This window comes from Amblyomma americanum, chromosome 3, assembly GCF_052857255.1.
Source record: "Amblyomma americanum isolate KBUSLIRL-KWMA chromosome 3, ASM5285725v1, whole genome shotgun sequence".
NCBI classification, from domain to species: domain Eukaryota; kingdom Metazoa; phylum Arthropoda; class Arachnida; order Ixodida; family Ixodidae; genus Amblyomma; species Amblyomma americanum.
The window spans coordinates 147,954,554-147,970,870 of NC_135499.1; the positions used below are offsets into that span (position 1 = coordinate 147,954,554).

The 16,317-nt window shown below is 43.4% G+C and overlaps 1 protein-coding gene across 1 annotated transcript in view; it reads left to right on the forward strand.

The window, feature by feature from the left end:
* Polr1B (RNA polymerase I subunit Rpl135) overlaps positions 1-16,317 on the forward strand; it is a 65,795-nt gene that overhangs the window by 18,924 nt on the left and 30,554 nt on the right. The window contains exons 9-16 of the mRNA XM_077658255.1: positions 2,732-2,904; positions 4,472-4,618; positions 5,748-5,801; positions 5,906-6,023; positions 6,147-6,234; positions 7,687-7,929; positions 10,043-10,116; positions 15,140-15,343. Of these exons, the coding sequence (XP_077514381.1) occupies positions 2,732-2,904; positions 4,472-4,618; positions 5,748-5,801; positions 5,906-6,023; positions 6,147-6,234; positions 7,687-7,929; positions 10,043-10,116; positions 15,140-15,343 (1,101 nt within the window). The remainder of the gene's footprint in view (positions 1-2,731; positions 2,905-4,471; positions 4,619-5,747; positions 5,802-5,905; positions 6,024-6,146; positions 6,235-7,686; positions 7,930-10,042; positions 10,117-15,139; positions 15,344-16,317) is intronic.

Sequence of the window (16,317 nt, forward strand, 5' to 3'; positions counted from 1 at the left end):
ATTTTTTTCTCATTTCCTGTTTTTTTTTTCAGTAAACTGCCAGCTCAGGAAAACTATCGTTCCTATATTACTTGATAATACTAGTATTGCAGCAGGCTTTCTGGAGCAAAATTTTGTGACTAATACAACTGTGCGCTCAGTTTGTCTATTTTTGTTTTTGCTTTCTTCGTACTAAAATGAGTTTAAAAAATGGTGCTAAATGAAAAACCAATGCCATTATATATATGGTAGCATTCTTTTAAAATAAAGCTAGACCGAGCAAAATAATTTCACAGTTGTATACTCTGGAAATTCCTAAGGCCACATAAAATAAAAAATTGGAAAGATTACCTTAATTTTTCGAACTATAGTTTTCTTAAGCAAGCATAGTCATCGTTGTCATAAAGGTTGCACAGCGTGCTTCATACTTATTCTCGAATAATGAAATTTGGCAGAGATGGTCCTAGAACCAATGTAAACTGTCCCCAAAGTTTCAATTAAACTGAGCAAGTGGTTCAAAAGTTCACTCGTTAGAGTAGCGTCCCCCCATAAGAATGACTGCAGGCTCCTACCATGTTTTGTTCTCAGACCAGGCTTTCTGCAAGTTTGGTATAGCAGTGAAGCATATAAAAATTTATAACATCAGAACTACTTGAGATATTTCAGTAAATTTTGTATTTAAGCATTCAATGGGCTTTTCAATTAGCATCCCAAATTTCATTGATACACTGCAAAAAAATAAAAAATTTCATCTTCACTTCCCCCTCCCCCTTTTCTTTAAACAGATCATGTGACTGATGGCAGTCGGTCACGTGTAGTTGCTGTGTGATGTCATTTCATGCAGATAGCAACCGCACAGTCTCAGCAGAGTCTGGTTGCTACAGTTGACACTGTAAAATAAATATTCATAGTGCTGACACAGCAAAAACTCGAGGAACTTCAAGGAACCGGAAAAGATGTGAATTATCTAATGACACTGAAGAAGGGCCGCTTGCATCATGGCAAATTTATTAATGAAATTGAAGTTCAGTTTTACTGAATTTTTGATTAAGGGTAAATTTATTTTGTGAAAGGCTGGGCAGTGGTTGCCCGCTTTTGAGAAGAGAACAGTGAGTGTGACTGCTTTTCGTCTTCCCTATAATAATCTACTTCGTGCTTTACTGTTAGAAGTGTAGAATTAGAACTACTACAAAATTATAAGGGCTTCTCCTGAATCCTTCACGTTGCGATAGGGTAGCGGTGAAGCCCCTTCACAAGCAGAAATGTCGCATATGAGGAGGCTTATTGCACAAGCAGAAAATTTTATTGGATGCGCGCGGGCAGTTTAGGTGCACTGGAAGAGCCATGAGGACGGATGTGAGGGAAACGTGCAGTGGCACTAAAGTGGTGTGAAAAAAAAAGGGGGAGGGGGGGAGGAGGACCAGGAGACATGCCAATCAGCGTGTGAAACGTGCAGCTGGGCTTGATTGGCTGGCTGATGTGCAGCTGATACTAGCCATCATCGCTGCAAACTGGAATGAAACTAACGAACTGGAATGATACTAAGTGGTTGGCCTATTGTTGTAGACGGGGCTATCCGTTCGTCATTACGCCCGTTGCTGCACGCACGGTACAGGTTCGCGAACGACTTGCCATGTCAGTCATGCTGAACATGGCCTTCCTTCAGGAGCCAGTTTGATTAACCGGTGCGAGACCCGTAGTGTTCAAACTAGTGAGCGTCTAACACCATAGACTTACTTCGGCATTCATCAGGACAATGCCGGCAGTTGAAATTATCCAGATCTCCGAATTAATGAGGCCCGTGTACTGTGCGATGTCAGTGCACGTTAAAGAACCTCAGGTGGTCGAAATTTCCGGAGCCCTTCACTATGGCGCCCCTCATAGCCTGAGTTGCTTTGGGACATTAAAACCTCATAAACCAATCCGAATTAGCGAGGGTTCAATGAATGAGGTTTTACTGCAGTTCTTAATTCGGAATCATTTTGATGCAGCACGTTATGAATTCAGAAATGAGTGTGATGGGACAAGTGCTGATCTCACGTTTTCAGGGCTTGTGCTTTTTTCCTTAAAGCTAACCTTCAATTGGGCTTGAGATAAAGGAGTGGGTTAGATGGAAAGCATTTTTACATTTGCAGTTATTGTGCGTCTGTTGGACTATTTCCATGCTGTTCTAAATATTTTCGGCTTTTGTTGGAAGAAAAAAAAAGTTTACCAGCAATTCATACGGTAATGAGTACACGTAATGGCTACCCTTTTTTGCAAACTGTGGGGCAAAGAATGCTGAATTCTTTTGTCTCTGTGACATTTTTGATTAGCTTTCAAAAGTGTTGTGATGTCATCTTCAAGTTTGATGTTATAAATGACTGCTGAGGACTGCCGAGTTTAGTGGAACATACAGCGGAAAATCAGTGGCACCAGCAGACATCTGTTGCTATAGTAAGCCACAAATATTTGTGCTGTCTCAAGCTTTAAAAAAAAGTATTAAAAAGGAATCGGCTCTTAGTCACGTAGCAGATTATGCACTAAATTTCATGCATGCATGCCAGTGCATTCCAGTCATGCATTCCAGTGCAGCCTTGCTTGTGCCTGTGAAAGTACAATATGCCATGCACTGCACTTTTTGGCATGGAGAATAACTCATGGCTCATACACTTCTAGGTTTTCAGTGTGCTCGTCATTTGGTTTGTTGAATGGGAACATTAATATGGGGTGATGTGGCAGATGTATACGTGTTTTTGCCCTCTCTGTGCAGAACATGGTGCTCCACTACCTGACCAATGGCACAGTGCAAGTCATGTTCTCATACATGAAGGAACTGTTCTTCATGCCGGTCATGATGCTGCTCAAGGCTCTCTGTGATGTCACCGACTACCACATCTACAGTGAGCTCACTGCAGGGAAGGAAAAAGACTCATTCTTCAAAGGGTGAGCAGACTTAAAGGAAGTTCAGAAACATACAGTCGAAACTTAATACATTGGGCACAGATATTAAAAACTATCAGATATATCGAACTCTAAATGTATACCGAACGCGGTTGACCGCAAAAGAAATATTGTCAAGCGCAAAGCAGAGCCCGCTCGGATGTCAGGCGGCAGGCTTTGCTGCACTACACAAGTGACTGGTGGCGGTGCGGCAGGCGTTTTGCACCACGGTTTGCGCTTTTTCTCGCGCTCGTCAACATCACACTGAAAATACGGAAACGTGTTTGGTTGTAAGAAGTTGTAGCCTTGCAGTAACCGTGCTGCGCTCCTGCCAGCTGTCGTGGAGGTGGTGAAGACAAAAATTGTTGCGAGACTGTAAAAAGAATGAAAATTAAAGTGTCCCTGCCCAAGGTGGTGAAGACGGCAATAACTTTCGCTGTGGTGTACCCTTTTCCACAGTGATATAGCTGTGATGCAGGAAGCCACTTTAGCTGGTGTTTGGCCTACTGCTGCTGCGTGCTTGCATCTCGTTGCCGGGAAGTCTACCTATCCTGACGGTCAGTTTTTAGTGGCATTGGGGATATCCGCGAGCACCTTCAAAATGGTGCAAAAACTTTGGATAAGATCTCCCTCTTCCTCTAGTAAGGATCACCTGAGTTGTTCCATCACTGAGTGAAATGCGTTGCTGTTTTCTGCAATTTTAACAAAATTTTGTATTACGAATTTCGGTTGCATTGAGCGAGCTATTTTCGATTTTTTACCTGTTCGCTATAATAAGGTTCAGCTGTATAATTCGTCATCAGCCACACTGTGTCCAGTGCAGGCTAAAAGCCTCTCTCAATGATCTGTAATGAATCCTGCCCTGCCCCAATCAATAACTTCCTAACCTCATCTACTGACCTCACTGTCTTTCACTGCCTGCTACGTTTGTTACACTGAAGGCTCATGCAAGTGAGTTAAAGCAGAAATAATTAACCAGAATAGGAGTTGACCCTTCCCATTTCTTCCTGCTTTGAAAAAGAAAGGAAAGTTAGAAATTATTAATCTTACCATTTTACTAAGCTGTCACTTTATTTGGTGCTTTTATCATGCAAAAGTCTAGTCTGAAGCATTTCAAAATGAGCTGGTTGTACAGTGTATTTTGTTATACTATCTTGATGGTTTAGGCAACTGGGAAAGCAAGCGAAGCACCCCAGAAAGCTTTGTCAGTTCATCATCATCCACCTCCTCATTGTAATTTATTTTACCCTTAAAGGCCTCTATTGAGGCATTACATAAGATGGGGGGACAAAGCTAATACAATAGGTTATTCTGAGCTGTTAAGCTGACTGAAATGCTAGGACTAGTGTGAAATTGAATCAGTGATCATTTTCAAGCTGTACAGCAAGCTCTGCAAGTCCCACCATATTTCAGCCCATTCAAGTTTCTAACAAACTTTGAAATGGTTGCACATTCTCGTGCACTTTGCTGACTTTAACACTTAAGGAGGGTGCCATTTGCCTTAGATTGGCTTGTTGAACAATAGGTCATGTTCCAAAGCCAGCCTTTCGTTTCTCATTTTCTCTTCCAGCTGTATCATCGCCATGCTGAGGCAGGTGCAGAACGAAGGCCTGCTAACTCGAGACCAGGTGCGAGCGTACATTGGGGAGAAGTTCCGCATCTGCATGAGACTGCCTGAGTGGTACAGTGACGAGGAAGTGGCCGTCTTCCTGCTCAAGTAATAGCTTTCCCATTAGAGCCTTTCTTATTTGGGGATATAAGACATAAATAATCCAGGGGTTCTCAAACTGAGGTTCTGTGGGCTGCATTAGTGAGGGCTGCATTAATGAGTTTTGCGAGCACCCATACTGGCCTGTCCTCACTTTCGGTACACTTCCGACCGGTGTGGGCAAAGCAGACATAGTACCTGGTTCATTTCGCAGCGTCAGCTCGTCTTAGCTTGTTGCGCAGTTTCGAAGTACTGTCTATGGAGCCATCCGCAGCAGAGACCTCGGCAGTGTGCCAAGATGCTGTGTGCCAGTAACGGCGGTGCACGTTTATGTTTTGATGAGAGCAGCGGTGGCGGTGGCTGCTCGCCTGGCAAACTGGGCAATGTGCCGAGACACTGCTGCACCAATGCAATGTATGTTTAGGACGTTGGCAGTCGTTCGCATGGCAACTGAGAGTGTGGGCTACACCGCCGAGCTAGCCAAGCCCAGACAAGACAAAAAAAAAAGCTTGCATGTCTCATCAGGTGTTTTTCCAGACGTTTCAATGGTGTCGGCTGCGCTGGGGCAAAGTTTTGCTGCCAGTGAGCTATTTGCGCCGAAAAGCCAGTATCTGTCGAAATCAGAAAAAAAAGAAAACGACACCGGAGCAGGGAGCAGCAGATAGCCGATGAAAACTAGATGAGGTGTCATGTGATTCCGTGAGCAGCTCAGCCAGTCAAGTGCGTGGATATGGGGGAATGTTTGTCTTGTGACTAGTTTTCTGCGTCCTTGTCTTGGGCTGAGAGGTCCAAGCATAGTGAGAGCTGGGCATTTGATAAAAAACTTGATTGCTGAAAGCAAGAAAACAAACAAATACGTTCAAAATTCATGAAACAACAAAAAAAAGCATGAATGGTCCATTCACAATATTTTTCGAGATTTTGATAAGGAAGGGCGGGGTGTGCGGGGTGTCCTTGGGACATTTTGAAGGTTGTTGGGGTTCCTTGAGGCAAATAGGTTTGAGAACCCCTGAAATGATCTAATATTATGGGTTGCTTATACTATTTCATTAGCTGTCATTACTGTTAAGTGACTCCACTAAGATTCCTTTGCTTGTGTGTCATTTGTTGAATGTAATTTTATCATTCTGCTTTTTAGGCATTGCATTTGTGTGCACACGGAGTCAAATGTAGACAAGTTCAACATAATATTGTAAGTATTCATCTCAAAAGCGTTTCAGTGCTTTGCACCTCAGCTGTGGTGCAAGACTGTTAGGAAACTTCAGCTGGCTCATGCTTTTTTTTTTTTTTTTGAAGACTGATGATAAAGAAGCTGTTTGCTGTTGCAAAAGGAGAGTGTGCTATCGAGTCTCCGGACAACCCAATGAACCATGAAGTTCTGCTTGCCGGGCACTTGTATCTTATGGTGCTCAAGGTATGACTCCATTTGTGATTTCGAAGGTTTGATATGGAGGCTGCTGTTTTTATTGTGGATTGGGAGATGCTAGTGCAGGTGAGAACTGTTTGTCACTGTGTTTTTTCTTATTTACTTTCACAGGAAAAGCTGGCTGGGTTTTTGTACTCCATAAGACAAAACATAGAAAAGAAAATTAAGACAACTGGACCGTCATACAAACTCACTGTGGGTGAGTGCTTTCACTAGTGCTCTTTCGCATGTCTTACTTCAGATATATTGATTTGATTTGATAAAGGAAGTGCTGTCTTAGTAATTGGGATAATATTTGATTTACATTCATTTGCATTCTCTTGATGTAATCATAGAAGTGCCATGTAAATGCTAGGAAGTGAAGAGTCTTTATGCTGCACTTATATCGCATGTGATAACACTGCAAGCAACGACTGCCTTTTGGTATGATGTGTCATTTGACAAAGGTTACCTCAGGTCATTATGGAAGTGTAGAAATTTCTTGTACAATTTAATGTTGGGTGGTATGCATTTAGTGTAATACAATATCCTCATGCTGTTATAGATAGTTCTGAGGAATTTGAGCTATATGCAGAGCCGTGATATAACATCTCTCACGTAAGCAGGCAGTAAATTGGCTACACTTTTCTGTTTTAATGACCTTACTGCTAAAGCAAGAAGGTCTTTTTCGTGACCGTGGCAATCATTCAAGCACACCAGTAAAATCTAAGGAAGTATACAAAGGAAACCAGTGAAGTTTAGAGAGAGGTAGAAAGTTTTAACTAGAATTTCATCTACATCTGTAAAAGTGCTTGGAGCCATTTGTATACTCGGAAATGAGATCTTAGTTTGTGCTGTTTCTCGTGTGAAACTTATGAAGCTTTCTGCCAAAAAAAAAGCAATTGTATATGTTAGGTAATACATTATGTGCACCAAAGTACTTGTGTGAGGACAGTGACCCATTTGGATACATATAACACACCAGATATTATGACATACACCCTTTTTTTTTGTTTTGGGGGGTTGGGGCATTAGCGCAGTTTGTATACAAGTGTGTACAGTCGGGTCTTGGTATAGGGAACAGATAAAAAATCATAAGTTAGTTTGATATAGCTGAAATTCGTAACATAACATTACTTTGCAAATCCATGCAAGAGTAACCCACGCAAGAGTAGTGCAGCGACGGTGACTCGGGCGGTCTCGAATAGAAGAACAGGGAGACTTTTTCCAAAGTTTTAGCGTCGGTTCGAAGGTGCTTGTGGTGATTCCGGAGGCCACAAAAACCAAGCATCAGTTAGGTCAGCTTCCCTGCACTGTGCTCCCATAATATGATGTGGACAGGCCAAGCACCAGTCAAGGTGCTTAACTAACAAATTAACTAACAAATTTCTTAACTATTACCTCTTAAATGACACTGAGGTCATAGAAGGCGGCACCATGTTCACATGAAGTTTTGGTTTTCTTTTGAAATCTAACTCCCCTCTCCCCTCATTCGCATTATATTTGTGCAGTTGTGGTATTCCCACAAGACTTCGACGAAATCGAAAATATGATAACATAAAATGTGCAGAGTCTAAACATTTTTGTTGGTCCACGCAATTTTTCTATAGAGGGGTTCTACTGTATGTGCGTACCACACACATTCTCAGGACATTTTGCCATTTCCATGTAGCCAACTTCAGCCGGGCACTGGCGACCACTTGGGACATCACGTCTGCCATGAACTACTTCCTGGCCACCGGCAACGTGATTACAAAGTCGGGCCTGGGCCTCATGCAGTTCACGGGCACTACAGTCATTGCTGAGAAGCTCAACTACTGGCGATACCTATCCCACTTTCGTTGCGTCCATCGGGGTGCCTTTTTTGCTGAGATGCGCACCACCACTGTACGAAAGTTGCTACCAGAGGCCTGGGGTGAGCCAGTACTGCGCTTTGTAGCCTTTTTATTACCTTTACTCATATTGTCTTGAAAGAGTAGGGACATCAGACTTTTGAGCGTTCTTTTTATTTTTAAACTAACAGCTGCTAATTAAACATAAATGCCTGGATACAATGTTCATGTAATACGTCCACACAGTGAAGGGATGGGGAAGCGGGAGAGGATTGGGGATCTGGGAGGGTAGTGGGGGGAGGGTTTTACGTGTGGGATGTTGCTTCCTTTTAGAATTGGCATTTTTTTCATCGCGCATTGAGCATAATGCGACTGATATAGCTGGGATTTTTCACTCGGGATTTCGGAGCAATTATCAAGGATTTTGTGAGCATCATGAAGAAACCTAGGGTTGTAGTAGAGTATAATGCAACTGGTGTAGCTGTGTTGCCTGTGAGAGGTTTCATTATGAGTGTATGAATGAAATTCTAATCTTGTAATGGTAGGGTAGAGTTTACATCGGTATTCCGACATCTAACAATCAGCATACAGTTTAGAAACTGTAAATTTTTAAAATAATGCGGAGAAGATCTGAACAGCTCTATTTCTAGTGCTTGCGGAATTTGGTCTCCCCTTTTTGTTGTCTTTGAGTGCAAGAAACTTCACAACGCATCCAGTCTGCTGATGGCAATGGTGAAAGTAGCCGGTATCTCTTCCGCGTTGTTTTAGGGTGGTTTGCCCCCTTGCACCAATACACTGCAGGACAGCCGTCACAGCGGCTAACTGTCACTCTTCATTCTGTATTCCTTAGACCTGACTTGCTTCTGTGTAAGCGCATAATTATAGTTCTCAGATGCTTCGCCCCCTTGCCTTTAGGTACTAAGAAGCAGCAGGCTTGTTTCTCCTATTTAAATTTCCTCTTTTTTTTTTTCGGCTGCTTTGCCTTTTTGCACCCGAGCTGTACACAGAGAGGCCACCGTGGCAGGCGACTGCCGCCACATCCTTGCTCATGCCTTGTGTCCCCAGATTCGGCCCACATGTTTGGTTGGCCGCTAAACATGCTACACAACCAGAATTGGTCGAAATCTCGAACATAGTAACCAAGAAATCGTTTCATGCAGGAACATATTAACCAGAAGACAAGTGTAATTCTAAGGGACTTTTTTATTGCCCAAGATGTTGAGCATATTAACTGCAAGCATATCTTCGAGGTTCTGCTGTACCCATAAAATATGCTTCATGCATGGATGGTTTGTCTGAAATATCTGTTAGCTTTGCACATTTCTGTCATGAGCTTATGGTCTTATGGCCTTGCAAAACCATTCATAGTAGCTCGTCCCCCTGAAGAGCCTTGTGGTAACCATGTCAAGCACAGTGTCAAGATGATTACACATACAAAAACATACAAGGGCATCATGTGGCTCCATTTTTTTTAGCTTTCTTTTCAGCTTTCCATATTTGGACTGTTCTCGAAAAGGTACATCATTAATTGATAATAATTTGTTGAAGTTGTGTACCTGTTAAGAATATTAAGGAATTCTAATTCTTGCACTCTAAATGATTGAGGTGCATTTTTTATCATACATATAAGGCTGTTAGAACTGGAAGAGCTTTGTGGATATAGATTTAATGCCATGCATAAAAGGCAGATAATAATAGTTATTTCATATATATAATGGCTGAGAATTAGTATGTTGTGATGACCTTTGCATTTAGATCAGACTTTTACGTAAAAGATAAAAATGGCGAAGTAAGAAGATGAGTTAAGACTATGAGGACATGTTTGTTTTACTATAGCGGGATCAATATATAATGACAAATACTGGCCTTATTGTAAAAGCAATATTCTGCTATTAAAACTCAAGCATGGCTGCCATAAAAGCCCATCCAATATGTAAAAAATAACTGCCTTTGAGATGTGAGTCTTTAAATGTGGAAAGCTTATAACAATCATTCTCAGAATTTTTAGATGAGGTTGGGGCACTGTTATCCTCATGGAACATGCTTATTAGTGCTGATTACTGCAGTTTAAAGGATGTGCAAGACAGCGTGGAAGCCAGGTACGAAGTAACCATGGGGTAAAGGTTATTGGTCAAGCTCATCATACTGTTTTGGTTAGGCAGGAAGTTTCATTGCTGTGGCTTTCTTTCGTTACAGGTTTCCTGTGCCCTGTACACACACCTGATGGTTCTCCCTGCGGCCTGTTGAACCACATGACAGCCCTGGCTGAGGTAATGTGTTTTGGCTTCCTGATTAGTTTCTCGTGGCACACATCAGCAAGTTTTATGCATGTCTTGGGATTTCTTAAAGGTGCACTAAAGAGGAATCTGGACTCCTCTTTTTACCACGGGAATTCTATCTACACATTCCAGTCATTCTTAGAAACTTCGAATTATTGTCCTGTGCGGCCGATTGCCCTAATTAAATTAGATTTAATGACCCGGCTCCAACCTCTTTTTTTTTTTTTTTTAATTCAGTGCGGTAGGTAGGAGGAGTCAACCAACGCATCAGCAAGACCCGTGGCGGCTTGCCGCTCTGCCATCGGCGGAGTGATATGTAAATCAAAGAGTCCACATGTATTTTCATTTCTGTCGGCCTAATTTGCAGCTATGTTGTCTGTGACTGAAACTGTTTATTCACAGAAACCTAAAAAACAAGACAAAAGCGAAAGCGAAGCCGCCACTGGACTGGCGAAAGGCACTCTACGCGCTGCTTGACTCTGCCTACCCACCGCGGTTAGTTAAAAAAAATAGGTGGGAGCCGGGACGTTAAATCCGATTTATTTAGGGCAGTCGGCCGCACAGGACAATAATCCGGAGTTTCTAAGAATGCCCGGAACGTGTAGATGGAGTTCTCGCGGTAAAAAGACGAGTTCAGATTCCTCTTTAGTGCACCTCTAATACCCCTGTCACACGGGCACTTTCGATCCTCATTGAGTCAATGCTCATTGAACTCAATGCAGATCGACGGTTGTCACACGGCCACTTTCAAGCGCAATCGAGCTCGATCCTGCTTGACTCGATGCCGATTCCTCAAGAGTGCTTGAGGTTCCAAGCACAATCGAGAACACTCTCGTTCTCATGAACCTATAAAAATAAACACTAGTTAACAAAAACAAACCACAATTGTTGTTGTTGTAATTGATTAAAATGTAATACAGAACATTTTTCAGGTACTATGCCTGCTTGTATGCAAACATTTGAAAATAATCTCTACACCACGCTCCAAGCTTCGCCGTCAGTGTAAACAAAGATGGAGTCCTCCTGCTCGTCGGCGCGGAAACTGTGGAGCGAGCGCGAGACAGCCGCTCTCATCGGCTGCTGGCAGGGCCGCCTAAATAATTTGCGGCGCCAGAAGAGAAACGCCGCTGTCTATGCAGAAATCGCGGAGGCGTTGCGGGCCCTTGGGTTGCATCGCACAGCAGCAGAGGTGCACCACAAAAACCTGGCGCAGATATGCAATGTACCGATTTGGCTACGGATTTGGCTGCCGCTGCCCTCGACTGCACAGTGTTGCCGGACATCGCCATGTTATAGCTGTCGGCGGAACATTTGGCGCCACCTAACACACATGAGGGAAACTTCTCAATGAGCATTGAAAATGCCCGTGTAGCATCGGATGTTTCGAGCATGCTCGAAAATCTCGATGCAGATCGAGCTCAATGAGGATCGAAAGTGCCCGTGTGACAGGGGTATAAGGAGGGAAGAGGGTCCTAGAAAAAAAATTTTGTTAAGTGGGAATTTCGTTTAACTAATTTCTGGTTACTGAGGTTGTTCTGTGTAGGCAAAATAAAAAGAATTGCGAGGGTGGTCTTCCTGCTTTAAGAATTTAACTCAGGTCTTCAGAAATGGCCCAGTACATTAATACTACTGTAAAAACTGGACTTTAGGTCGGACTGGAACATAGGTCGACCCCCCAGCTAACCACTTCTAAAAATAAAAAAAATCTTTTTCAATGGAAAAAGTACCGAAAGACACCCTTACCTTGATACAAATGCTACTCAGGTTGCACAATGGTGACAGTGTTTATTTTCATTTAAATGATGCTCGTATGTACATCCGGCCAATTTTTTAACAGTATCGCGTGCCCATCGACCCGCGTGTTTGTTTCTGGCACACAGAAGTACGGCGCCCTAGAGCAAAGCCCTACCTCTTCATGAATCGCCGCACCCAGCATGGCGAGCCCTTGATTTGCGCCCTCGTGAGTCTAGAGGCACACGCGATCTCTACCGCTTTCACGCGGATGCATTCAGCAGTCACAGGCAGCGATCTTGCACGCAGCGCAACCATTCCTTTCAATTCTGGATATGCTGTGGTCCGCCCATGAAATGATGTTTTCTTCTGGTTGCTGCAAGTTGTAATACGCAGCTTCTGCCTCCACCAATACTGAATGCTCTTTTCAGATACTCCAAATTCGCGCTGTGCCGCCAGGCTTCCGTGAGCTCCCACATACTCAATCGCGCTTTTCTTGAAGGCGATAGTGAATTGCCGTTGGCTTCCACTCATTTCGAAACAAAAAGTGAAAAAGCAGCCTTTAACCAAAATAGCTTTGCAACTACGGAAACGCAAAATGGCGGCACTGCTGTTGATGGCGATGATGATGGAGGCTGTTGAGTTCAGCTGCCCATTGTTGCAAGACTTCCATAGTTTTTCTGCCAGTTACCGGTATATAAGACGGGGGTCGACTTTTCACCGTGTATTTTTGAAGAAAAGTTCGTCCTATATTCCGGTTTTTACGGTAATTATATCATTCTTAGCTTTGTCAACAATCGCCTTTCTGTATGACAAGTGAACCATTTCAGGCAGTGCCAAGACCAATTAAGCACAGTGTGGCTGGATGCGGCTGGATGCCCACTGCCTCAGGAATAGAGAATATTTATGTTCTCTCTCAAACTTCATGCCAGCCCACACAAAAAAACTCAGCTGGTGCTTGATATTTGCTTCACAGGAAATCACAAGAAATCATCTAGGAAGTCAGTATTGCTAAACTGGAATAAAATAAGCCAGAAATGCAATGATAGACAAGCACTACTATTTTTCTGAAAAATATTGTGGCTTTATATATGTACTGACATGGCAAAGTAATGACTGTGCCAAAATGATGCAACTGACTCAGCAAAACAATATATTCACCCAACACACAATGGTGCCGTTAAGGGGAGATGCAGGCTTTGAAATGAAAATTTTTTTATTAGTGATGTAATGAAATTAGACGTATATATGTATTTCTTTCTCCTGTTTTCAAAATGTAATTAATTTTAGTATATCTCGATTAGCTCTCATATTATGGGAAAATAACTGAAGCCTAATTACCGTATTTACTCGAATGTAATGCGAGGGGTGACTTTACATGCTGCCCAGAGGGAAAAAATAAAACCACGAATGTAACGCGAGGCTTAAGGCCGCAAAAGAAAGTACCTTTAACAGACATCGTGGCCAACGTGTTTACTCATCTTCCTCGCTTTCGGAGGCCGAGTTCTCGGAAACGGAATCCTCCTTTTTTTTCTTTTTCCGGTAACTTCTGCCGTATCGATGTTGTTCGCCGCAGAGAGAATCCATTGCTCTTCATGAACGCTTGGGCCCACCCACCAGATGCCCGAAACTTACCATCTCTTGAGCAACTTGCCAACGGATCAGCTCGACACTGACCCCCATGAGACGGTTGCGCTGCTCGATAATAAAGTCCGCCACTTTTTCTCCAGCTCGACGTGATGGCCATGGTAAGGCCCACGAAATCCTTTGTGGTCGGGCTCACGTTTAAAAAGCCCCTCCTACTGCAGCCGCCATCCGTGTATGGTTGACTCGTTGAGGTCAAGTCTTCAAGCTGCCGCAGAATTCCCGACCTCTTCAGCTAACAGGATCGCTTTTCTCTTAAAACGAGCGTCATACTGAGCACGACGCGATGCCATCGTGTGCACTGAATTAGAGCGACGCCACAAGAACACGACGAGACGACGCGTTCAGTGCGAGGTAGCAACGAACACAAAAAAATGACAGAGAACAACGCTTTGACTTTGAATGGATGAGGATTTGGCTTCCGTGGTACCCATATTGCCAGCATAAGATTGCAAAACTGCAGAAACCGAAAACAAGTTGATTGCTTTGAAATGGCTGCACCGCGGCACTGCTTTAGGGCAATCGAAGTGCGGTATTCGATTATAACGCGAGGGTAGACTTTAAGGGGGAAAAAATCCGGGAAAAAACTCGCGCTACATTTGAGTAAATATGGTAGCTAATTTCTTGCGGGTCCTTAAAACACTTTCCATCAATCTTTTTTGGTTCCAGTCGAAATCGAGCTGTAGTAGTAGACCTGCCATGCGCATCTATGCTATTTATATTCTTTTTGAGGTATATCATTGTATAAGTATTTTCAATTATGTTGAAGCTCCGTAATTACCAAATATAATTAGGTGACATTATTTTTCGAAAAATTTGATATGTTCAACTCAGCCATAAAAAATTATCACAGCTCCATAGTTCTGTTCTTTTTGAATTCAGCAGCATAAGATTAGTTGAAATTGCGCTATAAAATTATTACGTAAACTTCTGTAAGGCTAGTCATGTTGGCAAAAAACGCGAAGCTGAGAAAATGTTATTTGAAATGTGTGCGCCAGTCATTCGGAGGTCGTTGCAGAGGCCTCGGAAAACGGCGAAATGCGGACGTTACAACAGGATTTCTCAATAAATGAGTACTACCAGTATGTAGGGAAGGAATACAGCTTTTGAATAAGACCAGGATGACAGCCATCGGGGACGCGGTTGCGGGAAGCGAAGGGCGCGAAGTGCTGCCGCATTTTGCTCCGTCCTCGCCGTTTTGTCGCTTTGGAGGCGTCAAACATATCGATTTTTTAGTAGTTAGAAGTTGAACGAGACCTTGAAGCTTTGCAGGTAGGTACTTTAGAGTATACTGAATCCGAATATGCCATTTCTGAAAAATAAAAATTTTCGCATTTTTTCATTATTTCAAGACCCACGTCTCCCTTTAAACCCCATGAAACCATAAAAACAAACCGTTCTCTTTGTTAACTGAATTCCTGATAATCGGAACATATTTACCTCATCCCTTGAGGTTCCATTTAAAGAGTGTCTACTGTACTATAAGTTTCAATGGAACCATGCAGTTATGTTCATTTAGCTGAGTATTGTGTCTTCAAATGTATCTCACCTGCATTCTTATCTCGCTCCTGTGCTGTTCACTGAGAACACTGAACCTTTCATAGCTTTTGGTGTCATGCTTTCTACTGTTGTGTCACAGGTGGTGAACCAGCAGTACTCAACCAGCCACCTGCCCTCTCTCCTTGTCAGCTTGGGTATGGCACCACTGGATGGCATCAAGCCAAACGTTGCCAAGTCATATGTCATTGTCCTTGATGGCCGCGTCCTGGGATATGTTGAGGATGATAAGGCAGAAGTCCTGGTGACTAGCCTCCGCACTCTCAAGGCCTGTGGACTGGAAAAGGCAAGTACCGTGTAAACGCGTGTAAGGGCCGCACTTTTTTTTTTTTCAAGATTTGAGGGCGAATTTTCGGGGTGCGGCCCATATACGCGATTTGCGAAAAAAAAAATTTTTTTTAAGTAAAAATACACCAATCAGGAAATCAGCGGCATTTATTCTACGTTCAATCGCCACTCGCGGTGTACTCTGACTCCGAGCTGGTGCTGTGCTTTCGTTGCTCTGGTGCACGCTCATCCCACAAAAAGTCGCGCAACACGTCTGCTTTCAACTCGTAGCCGTTGAGCAGCTCTTCGTCCAGTTCGGGAAACTTGCATGGCTTGCCTCGGAAAGCGCGCTTTTTGCAGCTTGTGTTCCTCAATGCATCCTTTTGGTTGCACCATCGTTGGACGCGCTTCTCGGCCACGTCGAATTTCGTGCCTGCCGCACGCTTGCCGCGTTCTACAGCAAACTCCCAGCCATATAGCTATTAAGGTGCTTGCCCATCCTGCTAAAACTGCTAAAACTACAACGCTCGGCGGCAGCACGCAAAAGCCACAACTATGGTGAACCACAACTCCCATGCCTTTGACAGCCACAAAACGCTGCAGCTGGTGATACTGACGCCGATATGAATAGCGGGAGCTCGTGGCGGAGGAAAAAGTTGACAATGATGATCATGAGCTGCGGCCTCTGGCGCCTTCTGTGTGTGGGCAGCGCGATCAAGTACGCTGTTGCTCGCAGCTGGAGCTGATCGCGGAGGCCACGGTGCGAGCATTTCGAAGGCTATTTTTGGGTCGTGTGGAAAGTTTGGGTGTGGCCCTTACACGGATATTATATTTTTCTAATATTCCCTTCCGGAAAACAGGGTGCAGCCCTTACACGTGTTTATACGGTAGTTTGGTTTTAGATTTCACTGATGTGTGTTCTTTGATACCACTCACATCTGGTCAGGATGGAGAGCTGTTCCGAATTCTTATATGCTTACAAGCAAATGAACA